A 14,413-nucleotide genomic window follows, 5' to 3' on the forward strand; every position below is an offset into this window, starting at 1 on the left:
CCAACCCCCTGCTCGAAGCAGGACCAATTCCCAGTTAAATCATCCCAGCCAGGGCTTTGTCAAGCCTGACCTTAAAAACCTCTAAGGAAGGAGATTCTACCACCTCCCTAGGTAACGCATTCCAGTGTTTCACCACCCTCTTAGGGAAAAAGTTTTTCCTAATATCCAATCTAAACCTCCCCCACTGCAACTTGAGACCATTACTCCTCGTTCTGTCATCTGCTACCATTGAGAACAGTCTAGAGCCATCCTCTTTGGAACCCCCTTTCAGGTAGTTGAAAGCAGCTATCAAATCCCCCCTCATTCTTCTCTTCTGCAGGCTAAACAATCCCAGCTCCATCAGCCTCTCCTCATAACTCATGTGTTCCAGTCCCCTAATCATTTTTGTTGCCCTTCGCTGGACTCTCTCCAATTTGTCCACATCCTTCTTGAAGTGTGGGGCCCAAAACTGGACACAGTACTCCAGATGAGGCCTCACCAATGTCGAATAGAGGGGAACGATCACGTCCCTCGATCTGCTCGCTATGCCCGTACTTATACATCCCAAAATGCCATTGGCCTTCTTGGCAACAAGGGCACACTGCTGACTCATATCCAGCTTCTCGTCCACTGTCACCCCTAGGTCCTTTTCCGCAGAACTGCTGCCTAGCCATTCGGTCCCTAGTCTGTAGCTGTGCATTGGGTTCTTCCGTCCTAAGTGCAGGACCCTGCACTTATCCTTATTGAACCTCATCAGATTCCTTTTGGCCCAATCTTCCAATAGGTCTAGGTCCTTCTGTATCCTATCCCACCCCTCCAGCGTATCTACCACTCCTCCCAGTTTAGTATCATCCGCAAATTTGCTGAGAGTGCAATCCACACCATCCTCCAGATCATTTATGAAGATATTGAATAAAACCGGCCCCCAGGACCGACCCTTGGGGCACTCCACTTGATACCGGCTGCCAACTAGACATGGAGCCATTGATCACTACCCGTTGAGCCCGACAATCTAGCCAGCTTTCTACCCACCTTATAGTGCATTCATCCAGCCCATACTTCCTTAACTTGCTGACAAGAATACTATGGGAGACCGTGTCAAAAGCTTTGCTAAAGTCAAGAAACAATACATCCACTGCTTTCCCTTCATCCACAGAACCAGTAATCTCATCATAAAAGGCGATTAGATTAGTCAGGCATGACCTTCCCTTGGTGAATCCATGCTGGCTGTTCCTGATCACTTTCCTCTCATGCAAGTGCTTCAGGATTGATTCTTTGAGGACCTGCTCCATGATTTTTCCAGGGACTGAGGTGAGGCTGACTGGCCTGTAGTTCCCAGGATCCTCCTTCTTCCCTTTTTTAAAGATTGGCACTACATTAGCCTTTTTCCAGTCATCCGGGACTTCCCCGGTTCGCCACGAGTTTTCAAAGATAATGGCCAGTGGCTCTGCAATCACAGCCGCCAATTCCTTCAGCACTCTCGGATGCAACTCGTCCGGCCCCATGGACTTGTGCACGTCCAGCTTTTCTAAATAGTCCCTAACCACCTCTATCTCCACAGAGGGCTGGCCATCTCTTCCCCATTTTGTGATGCCCAGCGCAGCAGTCTGGGAGCTGACCTTGTTAGTGAAAACAGAGGCAAAAAAAGCATTGAGTACATTAGCTTTTTCCACATCCTCTGTCACTAGGTTGCCTCCCTCATTCAGTAAGGGGCCCACACATTCCTTAGCTTTCTTCTTGTTGCCAACATACCTGAAGAAACCCTTCTTGTTACTCTTGACATCTCTGGCTAGCTGCAGCTCCAGGTGCGATTTGGCCCTCCTGATATGATTCCTACATGCCCGAGCAATATTTTTATACTCTTCCCTGGTCATATGTCCAACCTTCCACTTCTTGTAAGCTTCTTTTTTATGTTTAAGATCCGCTAGGATTTCACCATTAAGCCAAGCTGGTCGCCTGCCATATTTACTATTCTTTCGACTCATCGGGATGGTTTGTCCCTGTAACCTCAACAGGGATTCCTTGAAATACAGCCAGCTCTCCTGGACTCCTTTCCCCTTCAAGTTAGTCCCCCAGGGGATCCTGGCCATCCGTTCCCTGAGGGAGTCGAAGTCTGCTTTTCTGAAGTCCAGGGTCCGTATCCTGCTGCTTACCTTTCTTCCCTGCGTCAGGATCCTGAACTCAACCAACTCATGGTCACTGCCTCCCAGATTCCCATCCACTTTTGCTTCCCCCACTAATTCTACCCGGTTTGTGAGCAGCAGGTCAAGAAAAGCGCCCCCCCTAGTTGGCTCCTCTAGCACTTGCGCCAGGAAACTGTCCCCTACGCTTTCCAAAAACTTCCTGGATTGTCTATGCACCGCTGTATTGCTCTCCCAGCAGATATCAGGAAAATCAAAGTCACCCATGAGAATCAGGGCATGCGATCTAGTAGCTTCCGTGAGCTGCCGGAAGAAAGCCTCATCCACCTCATCCCCCTGGTCCGGTGGTCTATAGCAGACTCCCACCACTACATCACTCTTGTTGCACACACTTCTAAACTTAATCCAGAGACACTCAGGTTTTTCTGCAGTTTCGTACCGGAGCTCTGAGCAGTCATACTGCTCCCTTACATACAGTGCTACTCCCCCACCTTTTCTGCCCTGCCTGTCCTTCCTGAACAGTTTATAACCATCCATGACAGTACTCCAGTCATGTGAGTTATCCCACCAAGTCTCTGTTATTCCGATCACGTCATAGTTCCTTGACATTACCAGGACCTCCAGTTCTCCCTGCTTGTTTCCAAGGCTTTGTGCATTTGTATATAAGCACTTGAGATAACCTGTTGATCGCCCCTCATTCCCAGTATGAGGCAGGAGCCCTCCCCTCACAGACATTCCTGCCTGTGCTTCCTCCCGGTATCCCGCTTTCCCACTTACCTCAGGGCTTTGGTCTCCTTCCCCCGGTGAACCTAGTTTAAAGCCCTCCTCACTAGGTTAGCCAGCCTGCTGGCAAAGATGCTCTTCCCTCTCTTCGTAAGATGGAGCCCGTCTCTGCCCAGCACTCCTCCTTCATGGAACACCATCCCATGGTCAAAGAAACCAAAGCCTTCTCTCCGACACCACCTGCGTAGCCATTCGTTGACTTCCACGATTAGACGCTCCCTACCTAGGCCTTTTCCTTCCACGGGGAGGATGGACGAGAATACCACTTGCGCCTCCAACTCCTTTATCCTTCTTCCTAGAGCCACAACTTTGCTGGAACTATTTAACAGTTTTCAAAACTATGCTTTCTTCTGTGTATATGTGGCCTTATCTGTTTAGTGACAATATGCTTGATACTGTACAAGACGTAATGATACTTTTCCTGCCCCAAACAGTTCCGTTTATAATTTCGAGCAAAAATTTTCCAGTCCAACTTTAAAGTTAGTGTGTTAACGTTATTCGCAATACTTCATATTTTAAAGTCTATCAGAAAACTCTTTTAAACAAGGAAAAGAAGTTAGTTTTCCATCTAGACAACAAGATCATTTTGACTTCTTGAAAGCACTTATCCCTTATTTAAGATCCATGCATATTTACAGTAACAAACATTAAAATCCATCAAATACATAAACTGCAGTGGAATGTATTCCATAGTTATATACACTAACTCCTCCCACAATTCTGTGACAACTTCCTCCCCGCTCTGCGGGGGGAGGATAATGAGCTTTACAACATGAGCAGAAGCTTACCAAACATGGGCTCTGACACACCAAAGAAAGGGGCAAGTTCCTCTTGTAAGATGTCCTGCCAGCAGGCCCTTCCTTTATGATCCAGGAGGTTGACAGATTGAGCACTTCCACTAACAACAACTACAGCTGTATCACACACAAAGAGACAATACCTCAAGCGACTAAATCCCAGCTCATTAAAGAATTTATGGTTTTATGTTGTATTTTAATTTCTGGATGGAATTTAATAGGCAGAAAATGGAGATTGCAGAGCACTTGTGTAATGTGCTCAATATACGTGGCACTGATTAATGAGAGGGCAGTCACATTCTGAGCTAATTTGGGTTGGAGACTTAATTTAGTCATAAGCACTCAAAGAGAAAGAAGGGATACTTACACTTTCCTCAATTTTTCAAGCACAATCTGCTTTCGAATCTGCATTTGGGCATGAGAATCTACGAGCGGGAGGATGGGATCACCCTGCTGGTCATCCTATAATACAATACAAAAACAATAATGAAAACATGGTAGACATTTGAATTGTAAAGTCAATTTTTTGAATTTTTTAAAGTCAATACATGAAAGCAATATTGTGGCCAATTATGGATTGTCTTCCCCATGGTTAAATGTTACTGTTTCTGAACAGAAAAAAATGGCACAAGTGCAATAAGTATTTACATATATGAAAGGAAAGAATATTCAAAACCTAAAGGCTAGATTTTAGAAATAGTGATCTGGCTTCAGGATAGTGGAAGTTGTAGTTGAACAGGACTGGTTAGGAACTGTATGAGCTCCTGAAGGACTGAACTGTTATTTAAATTGGGCCTTAATTACAATTTGCTTATTTGTTGGGATTCCCACGTCAAGCCAGTCCTACCTATATTACCAATCTATTTTTTCCCTTTCTTCAGAAGCCATTATGGAGGATGTCTTATAAAAACTAATGACAACTTTTCAGGGGGAGTCTTATGTGATACTGCCTGAGCCCAGATAACCTCTTCTTTCATTTTAAGCACACTACAGTTGCTTCTTTTTACTAAATAAAGTATTTGCAAAATTACTCCTTCTCATATTGACAACTTCCTAAAACTTAAAGAAACCCAGAACTACATACACCAACACAAAATGTGTAGCTGAGTCTAATCAGCCAGAGTACTGTCTCCATACGATGGAGACGGAAGGAACTGGATGCTTAGAGATGAAACCTCATACAGTTTTGCATCTCTTCATGTCTATAAATCCTCCTACCAGCAGACAGACAGGAAGAGATGCAAAGCTCTGTGACATGATGACTTAATGCCTAGAAAGTGAAAAAGTTCCCAAAGCTCTATGATTCCTTGCAATTTTTGAAATCTGAAAGACTAGGAAGTCTCTGTGATTCCAAGGGAAGCAGTCACTCCAGTACTCTCTGAGCAGGGATGTTGGTTGTGTTTGGCCCTCGTGCAGAAGCCCTAGAGGCTGGGTGGAAGAAAAGACTCCTTCCATCCTGTCTTTCCTCTATGCATCTGCACAATGGCCAGATAGCATTAATTTAACCTTTAACATTCTTACATTAGTTCAGCTTAGCAATGCTTCCTTTCTGTGCTTTATACCAAGTTAAAGCACACTAAAAGAGCTGATTAGTCCATGACATTCTATAGCTTAACAAGCTGTTGAAACTGAACATGAGAATTCATTACATTAGCTAGCCAAAACCTAGGTAATTGCTCAGGACCTGACCATCCTTAATTATTATTACTAGCTGAAAGCCATTCTGCTGCACAGGTGTAAATTGTGAAGTCATGTGCCTCTATTTACCAGTACATATGACAACAGACTGCAAATCCCAGTGATGACTGGGACTGGTGATACTGTAGAGAAAAAGAGCTCTCAGCCATGCTTGTAGCTGTTTCCATTGCTTCACACGAATGAGCCTAGGAGGTTAAATTCATAACTCTGCTAGACACTAAAAACCATGGATTCAGCGGAGACACTGGATTTATGGCTTATTACATCAATCTGTAACACACAAACCCCTGCTTTTTGTCCTATGACTGAAGAGGTTTTAATGGGCCACTCTACCTTGAATGATCCTTCAGGATATGTGCTAACTACCTATGCCAAATGATCTGTTCCACCTTGGAATTAATTGTGTCCCTTGAAGTACCTTTCCCAGACCTGAAGAAGAGCTCTGTGTGGCTAAAAGCTTGTCTCTCACACCAACAGAAGTTGGTCCAATAAAAGATATTACCTCACCCATCTTGTCTCTCTAATCACATGGTCTCAGACATTCTAGCTTCAGAGTGACATACAGAAGGTGACAATGCTGAAATTTTACTATTAGATTATCATCAACATTTATATTGTGGTAGTACTTAGAGGCCATATAGGTCAGTGCCCTGTAGTAAGATGAGGTCCTGAAACATAAACCCTGGTATCAGAGGCCCGGTACAAGGCCTAAGGCCTGAACTAAAGTAAAGGTCAAGATTTTGTTGACATAAAGCAAAGTTAAGCTGTGAGCAAGAGGCAGGTCCTGCTCAGAGTCTGGAAAGGAGAGGGCTGATGTTGCACATATACACATACCTAAAAGGTATTAAGCAGTAGTCAGATAAACACGTGCCAGGATGGTACCAGAACATTCCGGTACCAGGGTGGATAAAAATCAACGATTTTTTTAAAAAAAATGCTTTTTGAGGAAAAAAAAACCTATCTAAAGATAAAGATACATTATAGCTCAAAGAGATCTTATCATGGAATAGGGACTATAAATTCTAATTCTATAGTATGAGACGATATATTCGTGTAATGTTTAAGAAAAGTTTTGTAAATGAGTTCCAATAGTTCATGGATTAGGGACCCAATGGCTTCTGTATAGATTATTTAGGTTAATCTTTCTATCTACCCAATGGGACTCAGTGCTCAGTTTAGAAGATACCATCAGAGATGCTTAGTTTTGCAGTTCTCAAACTATGGATTTGTGTCTCCAGAGGTAACATGCTAGTTAACAGCAAAAATGTTTTTAAATGAATAAATAATATATAGAGGTGAGAAATAACAGACCTCAACTCTATTGTCCCTCCGCAAATTTGTGTACACAGAGTCAATCCATTACCTCTCTCTAAAAGTGCAAAGTTTCAAAAAGTTCAATGAATAGAAGATTGTTGGGGGTGGAACAGATCTGGACAAGAAGAAGTCTGAGATAAATGTGAGAATCGAGGGACATATGCTTGTTTTGTTAAAATATTGTACGTTTGCTGTTGAAGAAAAAAATCCAGAATACTTAACGTTGTTTTAGTTAAATAAAACAATTTAAATGTCTGTCTGGTGACGTTCTCCTCCTAATACACCGGGGTGGCTAACCTGTGGCTCCGGAGCCGCATGTGGCTCTTCAGAGGTTAATATGGGGCTCCTTGCATTGGCGATGACTGCGAGGCTGGAGCTACAGATGCTAACTTTCCCATGTGCTGTGGGGTGCTCACTGCTCAACCCGCTGCTCTGTCCCAGGTCCTGCCACCACTCCACCCCTTCCCCTTCCCCCAAACCTGCCATGCCCTCGCTCCTCCCCACCAGAGCCTCCTGTGCACTGCAAAACAGCTGACTGCGGTGGGCGGGAGGGAGAGGAAGGTGCTGATTGGCAGGGCTGCCGATGCATAGGAGGCACTTGGGGCTGGAGGGGAGGAGCGGATGGGGGGCTGCTGACATATTACTGTGGCTCTTTGGCAATGTACACTGCTAAATTCTGGCTCCCTCTCAGGCTCAGGTTGGCCACCCCTGTAATACAGCATGGCAAGAAAATCCTCCAAATATTAATGATTAACCTGTTGAATTGGAGATAGTTCACCTCCCAATGACTTCATAAATATCTGCTTCAATTACTTTTGGTCAATGAAATAACCACACTATTATTCATTTTTTGATATAGCTGCAAAACTAATCTGAAAAGTTTTCAAAATAAATCACTTTAAAAATGTATAGTGTGTACCTTCTAAAAATGAAACTTACACCTATCTCTGAGTTGTGAAGAATATGCACTAAGGTTATAACAACCAACAAGAATGCACTTTTATGTAGAAAACCATGATTAAATAGAGTCTTCCTGACTAGTGATTTAAATCAAATTGATTTAAATCATGATTTAAATCAAATCCACCCTGTCCAGTACTAAAACATTCCACACAGAACATACTGACCCAGCCTAAAGATAGGGTAAAAAGGATAATATGATGGATAGTTGTTTTGTTCGAACCAACATGTACAAGGTGAGAAGCAGCACCCTAACACTTAGAGGTGTTGTACCTTAATACATCAGGAGTGATGTGTAACTTGTTTGTACCTGTGTATAAGAATGCACCCCTGAGGGGCTGTCTTTGTCTGGCCTAGAGGGCAGTGGAGTATCCAGACACTGACTGAGCTGATCCATTGTCAGGGGGCACATATTCGTAGTACGTCCTGTAGGGTCTGCGGGAAACTATTACTGTGCTTCGTTTGACAATAAACCTTATCGGACTCTGTGGTCATTGGGGGTTCTCTTGGGGTCTGCTGTGTCAGCTATCTGCAGAGCTGGGGCAGCACACAGAGGGAACACACACATGCAGCCGACTGTTATCATAATTGAACAGAGCAGAGCACCACGCCGGTGACATCTCATGACATGCCCCATTGAATTAAGCACTGTATAAACATACATAACTAAACAGTCCAGTTTTTCAGGATACTTACTTTAACATTGCTAGGATGCTCCGCTCCTTCCACCTGTGTTGTTGCTTCTTCAGCCAAGAGACATTTTCCTTTATAGAATTCCTTTACTCTTAGTCCTAATAGTTCTGTTTCTTCTTTTAGCTTTTCATAGCTAGGCAAAGGTTTAACCGTTGCACCTGTGCCCCCAAAAGGCAAAGACTGGTTCAAACTGTTTTTAGATTCCTTTGTAGCAGCAGCAGCAGCAGCGTCATTAAGGTCATCTGCTGTTTTTAAGTCATCCTCATCAAGTTCTTCTTTCTCACAGTTAACAGCTGATGTGTGTTCTGGTAAGTGTACAGTAGCATAGCTGGAACCACAGAGAAACTTGTAAGTTTCTTCAGTCCTCCATTCAATAAAAGTCTGTTTAAGCACATCTAAGACATTACGTGTAGCAGTAAGGGAATCAACTGGTGCATTCAATTCAGGTTTGATATGCTGCTTTGATTTAGCAAGTATTTTTTTCAGTTGTTCTGCCCCCTTTTTGCTCACACCTAGCAAAACTACTTGTGAACCATTACACCTACTTTCACAATTTTCTGGATTTTTTAAGTTTTCTGACATAATAGTGTCTGAAGAAATGCCAGTAACAGAACAAGAACTCTTTTTTTCCTGGTTATCTAATTTGCACGCACTTAATTGTTCAGTGATATTTATCACTCTATGGTCTCTATCTCTATGCGTGGAGTTTTTATTCTGACCAGGCTTCTTTTTGAGTATACTTTTTTTGTGCAATGGTTGCACCAGACTGGTTGCATTTGATCGATTTCCTGGTAGAATAGAGGAAACAAATTCTTGTTCAGTATCACTGCTGCTGTCATTGTATGTGCCGAGGGAACCAGAGTCACACTGGCTTGCTGATGGTTTAGGATTTTCAATATCTGAGACTTTAATGACTTCATGATGCAGTTTTACTTCTTCCCCAGACTGGCCACTGTAACAGAAGAAATAGACTATCATTAAAATACAGGACAGACTTCAGTTATAGTAGCATTTGCAAACTAGATGATTTTGAATAGCATATATTTTAAGAATGAACAAATAATTTTGTTCTAGCAAACAAAACATTTTATTTAACATTAAGAATTAGGCCCTTACTAAGGGATCTAAATAAGATTTGTTTTCTAAGAAAATTTTTTCAAATTTAAAGAGTTTTAGTGTTTAGTAATCAGGATGACGACTGCAGACACCATACAGCAGACATCTTATGTTGCAAATGAGGGGTAGAGAGAAAAAGAAAAAATATATATATTTGCTTTGACAAAATTTAGAAGAAAAAAGAGCATAAGGTCAGACTTATGCTGCCAGATTTTACCACCTGAAAAATCTAGAGTGAACACCAGCATATTAAGCCACATTTTTCCATTATATGAATAAAATACAGTATACTGATTAAAAACAAGTGGATAATAGATTACTTGTTTTTGCAGAAGTATGTGTGTTTGCCCCCTAATGGCCAAATGCTGTAGAGGAAAACATGAAAAAAAAAATCACAATTTACAGAACTGACAAAGAGGGGGAAGTAAATAAAGAGTGGTAGGACTTATATTTTGCAGACATAAATGTTTTATATTAAGACTCACAGAAGCTTTCAACACATATAATTGGTACCATTTAGTTTATAAAGAATCGATGGTACAAAATATGCAGAGTACAAACACGGCGTTTGTGTCAGGTTTCAACAGCTTCAATTAAGAGTTACAGGCTACGAGCAGCTGTACACTAAATCATACAGATCAAATACTCTTTTTAGCATCACAAAGGAAAAAGCTAAACAAGGCAAATATCCTTTATGTGGTCTGCAACAATGGTACATTATATATTGCAGCAAAACAGGAAATCAAAGGCTTCCCTTTTCAACTGTGAATACATTAAATGTAAGAATCATTGATTCAGCTGTACCTTTGCCCCTCCTTCAGCAGTTCTATGTCTGGTGGTCTGCCAAAAAGATAAAAAGATGAAGGATTTAATAAACAGGAATTTCAAAGGTGACACAGTAACAGATATTTTTGAAACATCTTTTTGGAACAAGAAAAGGAGTACTTGTGGCACCTTAGAGACTAACAAATTTTTGGAACAGTTTTCCAATAACTGATACTGAAAAATGAACAACTGGAGCTTTTATATACAGCCTTAGGGCTGAACCCTGCAAACATTTATTCTTCTGAATAGTCCCATAGAACTCAGAGGGCTACATACACACACGAGCAACTACTCATGTAAGTGTTTGCAGGAACCTATCATGAGCAATTTTGAATAGGATTTCCATAATCATGATTCGGGGAAGTTTTTATGATACCCCCCCTCCTCCCCAAACCTCATTTTTAAACCATCTTATATTCTAAGTAGGGCTGTCAAGTGATTAAAAAAATTAATTGCAATTAATCACACTGTTAAACAATGATAAAATACCATTTATTTAAATATTTTTGGATGTTTTCTACATTTTCAAATATATTGATTTCAATTACAACACAGAATACAAAGTGTACAGTGCTCACTTTATTTTTGATTCCAGATATTTGCACTGTAAAAGAAAGAAATAGTATTTTTCAATTCACCTAATATAAGTACTGTAGTGCAATCTCTTTATCTTGAAAGTTGAACTTACAAATGTAGAATTATGGACAAAAAAAACCTTCATTCAAAAATAAAACAATGTAAAACTTTACAGCCTACAAGTCCACTCAGTCCTACTTCTGGTTCGGCCAATCACTCAGACAAACAAGTTTTACATTTGCAGAAGATAACGCTGCCTGCTTCTTAATTGCAATGTCACTTGAAAGTGAGAACAGGAGTTTGCATGGCACTATTGGAGCTAGTGTTGCAAGATATTTACATGCTGGACGCACTAAAGATTCATATGCCCCTTCATGCTTCAGCTACCATTCCAGGGGATATGCGTCCATGCTGACAACAGGTTCTGCTTGATAACCATCCAAAGCGGTGTAGACCAACACATGTTCATTTTCATCATCATGAGTCACATGCCACCAGCACAAGGTTGATTTTGTTTTTTGGTGGATTGGGTTCTGCAGTTTCCGCATCAGAGTGTTGATCTTTTAAGACTTCTGAAAGCATGCTCCATACCTCGTCCCTCTCAGATTTTAGAAGGCACTTCAGATTCTTAAATCTTGGGTCAAGTGCTGTAGCTATCTTTAGAAATTTCACATTGATGTCTTCTTCGCATTTTGTCAAATTTGCAGTGAAAGTATTCTTAAAACGAACAACGTGCTGGGTCATCATCCGAGACCGCTATGATATGAAATATATAGCAGAATGCGGGTAAAATAGAGCAGGAGACATACAATTCTCCCCCAAGGAGTTCAGTCACAAATTTAATTAATGAATTTTTTTTTAATAAGCATCATCAGCATGGAAGCATGTCCTCTGGAAGTATAGCTGAAGTGTGAGGAGGCATATGAATCTTTAGCACATCTGGCACATAAATATCTTGCAACACCAGCTACAACAGTGCCATTTGAATGCCTGTTCTCACTTTCAGGTGACATTGTAATTAAGAAGTGGGCAGCATTATCTCCCGTAAATGTATACAAATTTATTTCTCTTAACGACTGGCTGTACATGAAGTAGGACTGAGTGGACTCGCAGGCTCTAAAGTTTTACATTGTTTTGTTTTTGAGTGCAGTTATGTAACAAAATCTACATTTGTAAGTTGCACTTTCATGATAAAGAAACTACACTAAAGTACTTGTATGAGATGAACTGAAAAATACTATTTCTTCTGTTTATCATTTTTACAGTGCAAATATTTGTAATAAAAAATTATATAAAGCGAACACCATACACTTTGTATTCTGTGTTGTAACTGAAATAGATATACGTGAAACTGTAGAAAATCAAAAATATTTCATAAATTTCAGTTGGTATTCTATTGTTTAACAGTGTGATTATTTGCTATTAATTTTTTAAATCGTGATTAATTATTTAGAGTTAATCGCGTGACTTAACTGCAATTAATTGACAGCCCTAATTCTAACCAACTGCTGATTTAAAATGAAGTTTAGCAGTCAATATTTCCAGCATATTTAGAAACACATTTTTGTTATAAACCAAAAGGAAAATGTAATACTGCTTTTAGAAAGACACCCTGACAATTCTTGCCCATTTAAGAAGTGTTCAATGGATCTTCTCCCCACCAAAAATGTCTATTGGGACTTAAAATTAGCTTGCTTTTTTATTTGTCTGCAGCACCAACAGCGCTCTACAAGAATGGCTCTCAATCTTTCCAGACTACAGTACCCCTTTCAGGAGTGAGTCTGATTTGTCTTGTGTACCCCAAGGTTCACCTCACTTAAAAACTACTTGCTTACAAAATCAGAACTAAAAATTCAAAAGTGTCTCAGCATTCTATTACTGAAAAATTGTTTACTTTCTCATTTTCCCCATATAACTATAAAATAAATCAACTGGAATATATATATTGCACTTACATTTCAGTGTATAGTATATAGAGCAGTGTAAACAAGTCATTGTCTGTATGAAATTTTAATTTGTACTGACTTCACTCATGCTTTTTATGTAGCCTGTTGTAAAACTAGGTAAATGTCTACATGAGTTAATGTACCCCCCGGAAGACTTTTGCGTACCCCCAGGGTACACAAACCCCTGGTTGAGAACCACTGCTTTGGATATTTATTTTTAAAATTGTTTCTAGCTCCTATGGCTGCAAGGAAACCTTCTAAACATGAACCAAAAGAAAACCAATACAGTGCTGTCTTCTTCAGTCCACAGAAACAATAGCTCTGATGGATGTGAACTGTCCCATTCATCTCAGTGTTTTAAGTCTGAAATCTCAAGATGAGAATATAACATGTCAAAAATACTATTTATATTGCAGTATCATGCAAAATTCTCCATTTGCAGGTTTTCAATGAGATAACTTTATTCTTTGCTCTTGAAAGGATTTCAGAGATAGTCTTTACAGATTTACATCTAATTATTATTTTTATATAACATCAACGGAGTGCTAGTAATGACAGACAGGCCCAGTCCTGAAGAGCTTATAGTCTAGGAAATTCTTAGCAAACCTTGTCAGTCTCAAAATTTAGTTTTAGCTTTTTTCCTCATTTTGAACTAGAGGTAAATACAGGAGATTCTGGAAACCAGTATCTTAGAGAATATTTTTGAGCAAGTTAGATAAACTTGTATGACCTTTCTCCAGGCAGGTGTTTATACAGTGAAATGGTGACATCCAGTGGTTTGGTTGGTTAATTTCAAGTACTTATTTCCCTACTTACCCAGGTAGTCAATTTACCAAGAGAAATGACAAAATTACACCCTTCCAAAATGCATGTTGCCTTTTCCTCCATATCTATTGCTTAAAAGAATGGAAACTAGGATTTTGCCCAAGATATAGTACTGCTTTTTGTTTAGTCCTATATTCTGTTTTCTGATGCATATTTTTAAGGCCTGACTTCAAATCCAGTATCAGTGCTATGTTAAGATTAGAACAACTCTTGTAATAGGATAAAATGAATTAATCCTATCCTTAGTATATTTTATAAAAATGCCTATTCCAAATTTAAGAAGGACTTTTTGAAGTTAATAGGAATAGTAGTTTCTCAGGACCTCTCCAGATCAGACCCTGAACAATTTTGTTAACTGGTATCTATATTGCCAATCATGTCAATACAGTAAAATTACCATCTTGATTATATATACAACTTTTATAACACACACCTCATTAGCCTTTTATAGTTTTAGATTTTCTTCAGTTTCAGTATAATCTAGTTGTACACCTAGTTGTATTGTACCTGAACTCAGAGAATAAACAAAAAGAACACTTGATCAAATTACCTTTCTTCTTCTCGCATCCACACTGGACTTTTGGGAATCTGAGCTTCAAAATATTTAGATGCTCTGTAACAAAAATTGCTGCAAAAACACTGGAAAAATATGATATTAAAGCGTATTTATTTTGGTTTAAATGTATAAACTTCATTATTAAGAACATAGATATTCAGATTTTTAAAGAGCCTATCACCAGTAAGGGCTTCTACTAAACTA

The 14,413-nt window shown here is 40.0% G+C and overlaps 1 protein-coding gene across 5 annotated transcripts in view; it reads right to left on the minus strand.

The window, feature by feature from the left end:
* Positions 1-14,413, minus strand: part of RPAP2 (RNA polymerase II associated protein 2) — a 73,578-nt gene that overhangs the window by 47,376 nt on the left and 11,789 nt on the right. For 4 of the 5 annotated variants that reach the window (XM_073357077.2, XM_073357074.2, XM_073357075.2 and 1 more), the window contains exons 6-10: positions 14,204-14,292; positions 10,286-10,321; positions 9,802-9,846; positions 8,369-9,317; positions 4,068-4,162 (exon numbers count right to left, since the gene is read on the minus strand). In XM_073357077.2, the coding sequence (XP_073213178.1) occupies positions 4,068-4,162; positions 8,369-9,317; positions 9,802-9,846; positions 10,286-10,321; positions 14,204-14,292 (1,214 nt within the window). The remainder of the gene's footprint in view (positions 1-4,067; positions 4,163-8,368; positions 9,318-9,801; positions 9,847-10,285; positions 10,322-14,203; positions 14,293-14,413) is intronic. The other variant, XM_073357076.2, reaches the window with a different exon arrangement.

This window comes from Lepidochelys kempii, chromosome 8 (genome assembly GCF_965140285.1).
Source record: "Lepidochelys kempii isolate rLepKem1 chromosome 8, rLepKem1.hap1, whole genome shotgun sequence".
Taxonomy (NCBI): domain Eukaryota; kingdom Metazoa; phylum Chordata; order Testudines; family Cheloniidae; genus Lepidochelys; species Lepidochelys kempii.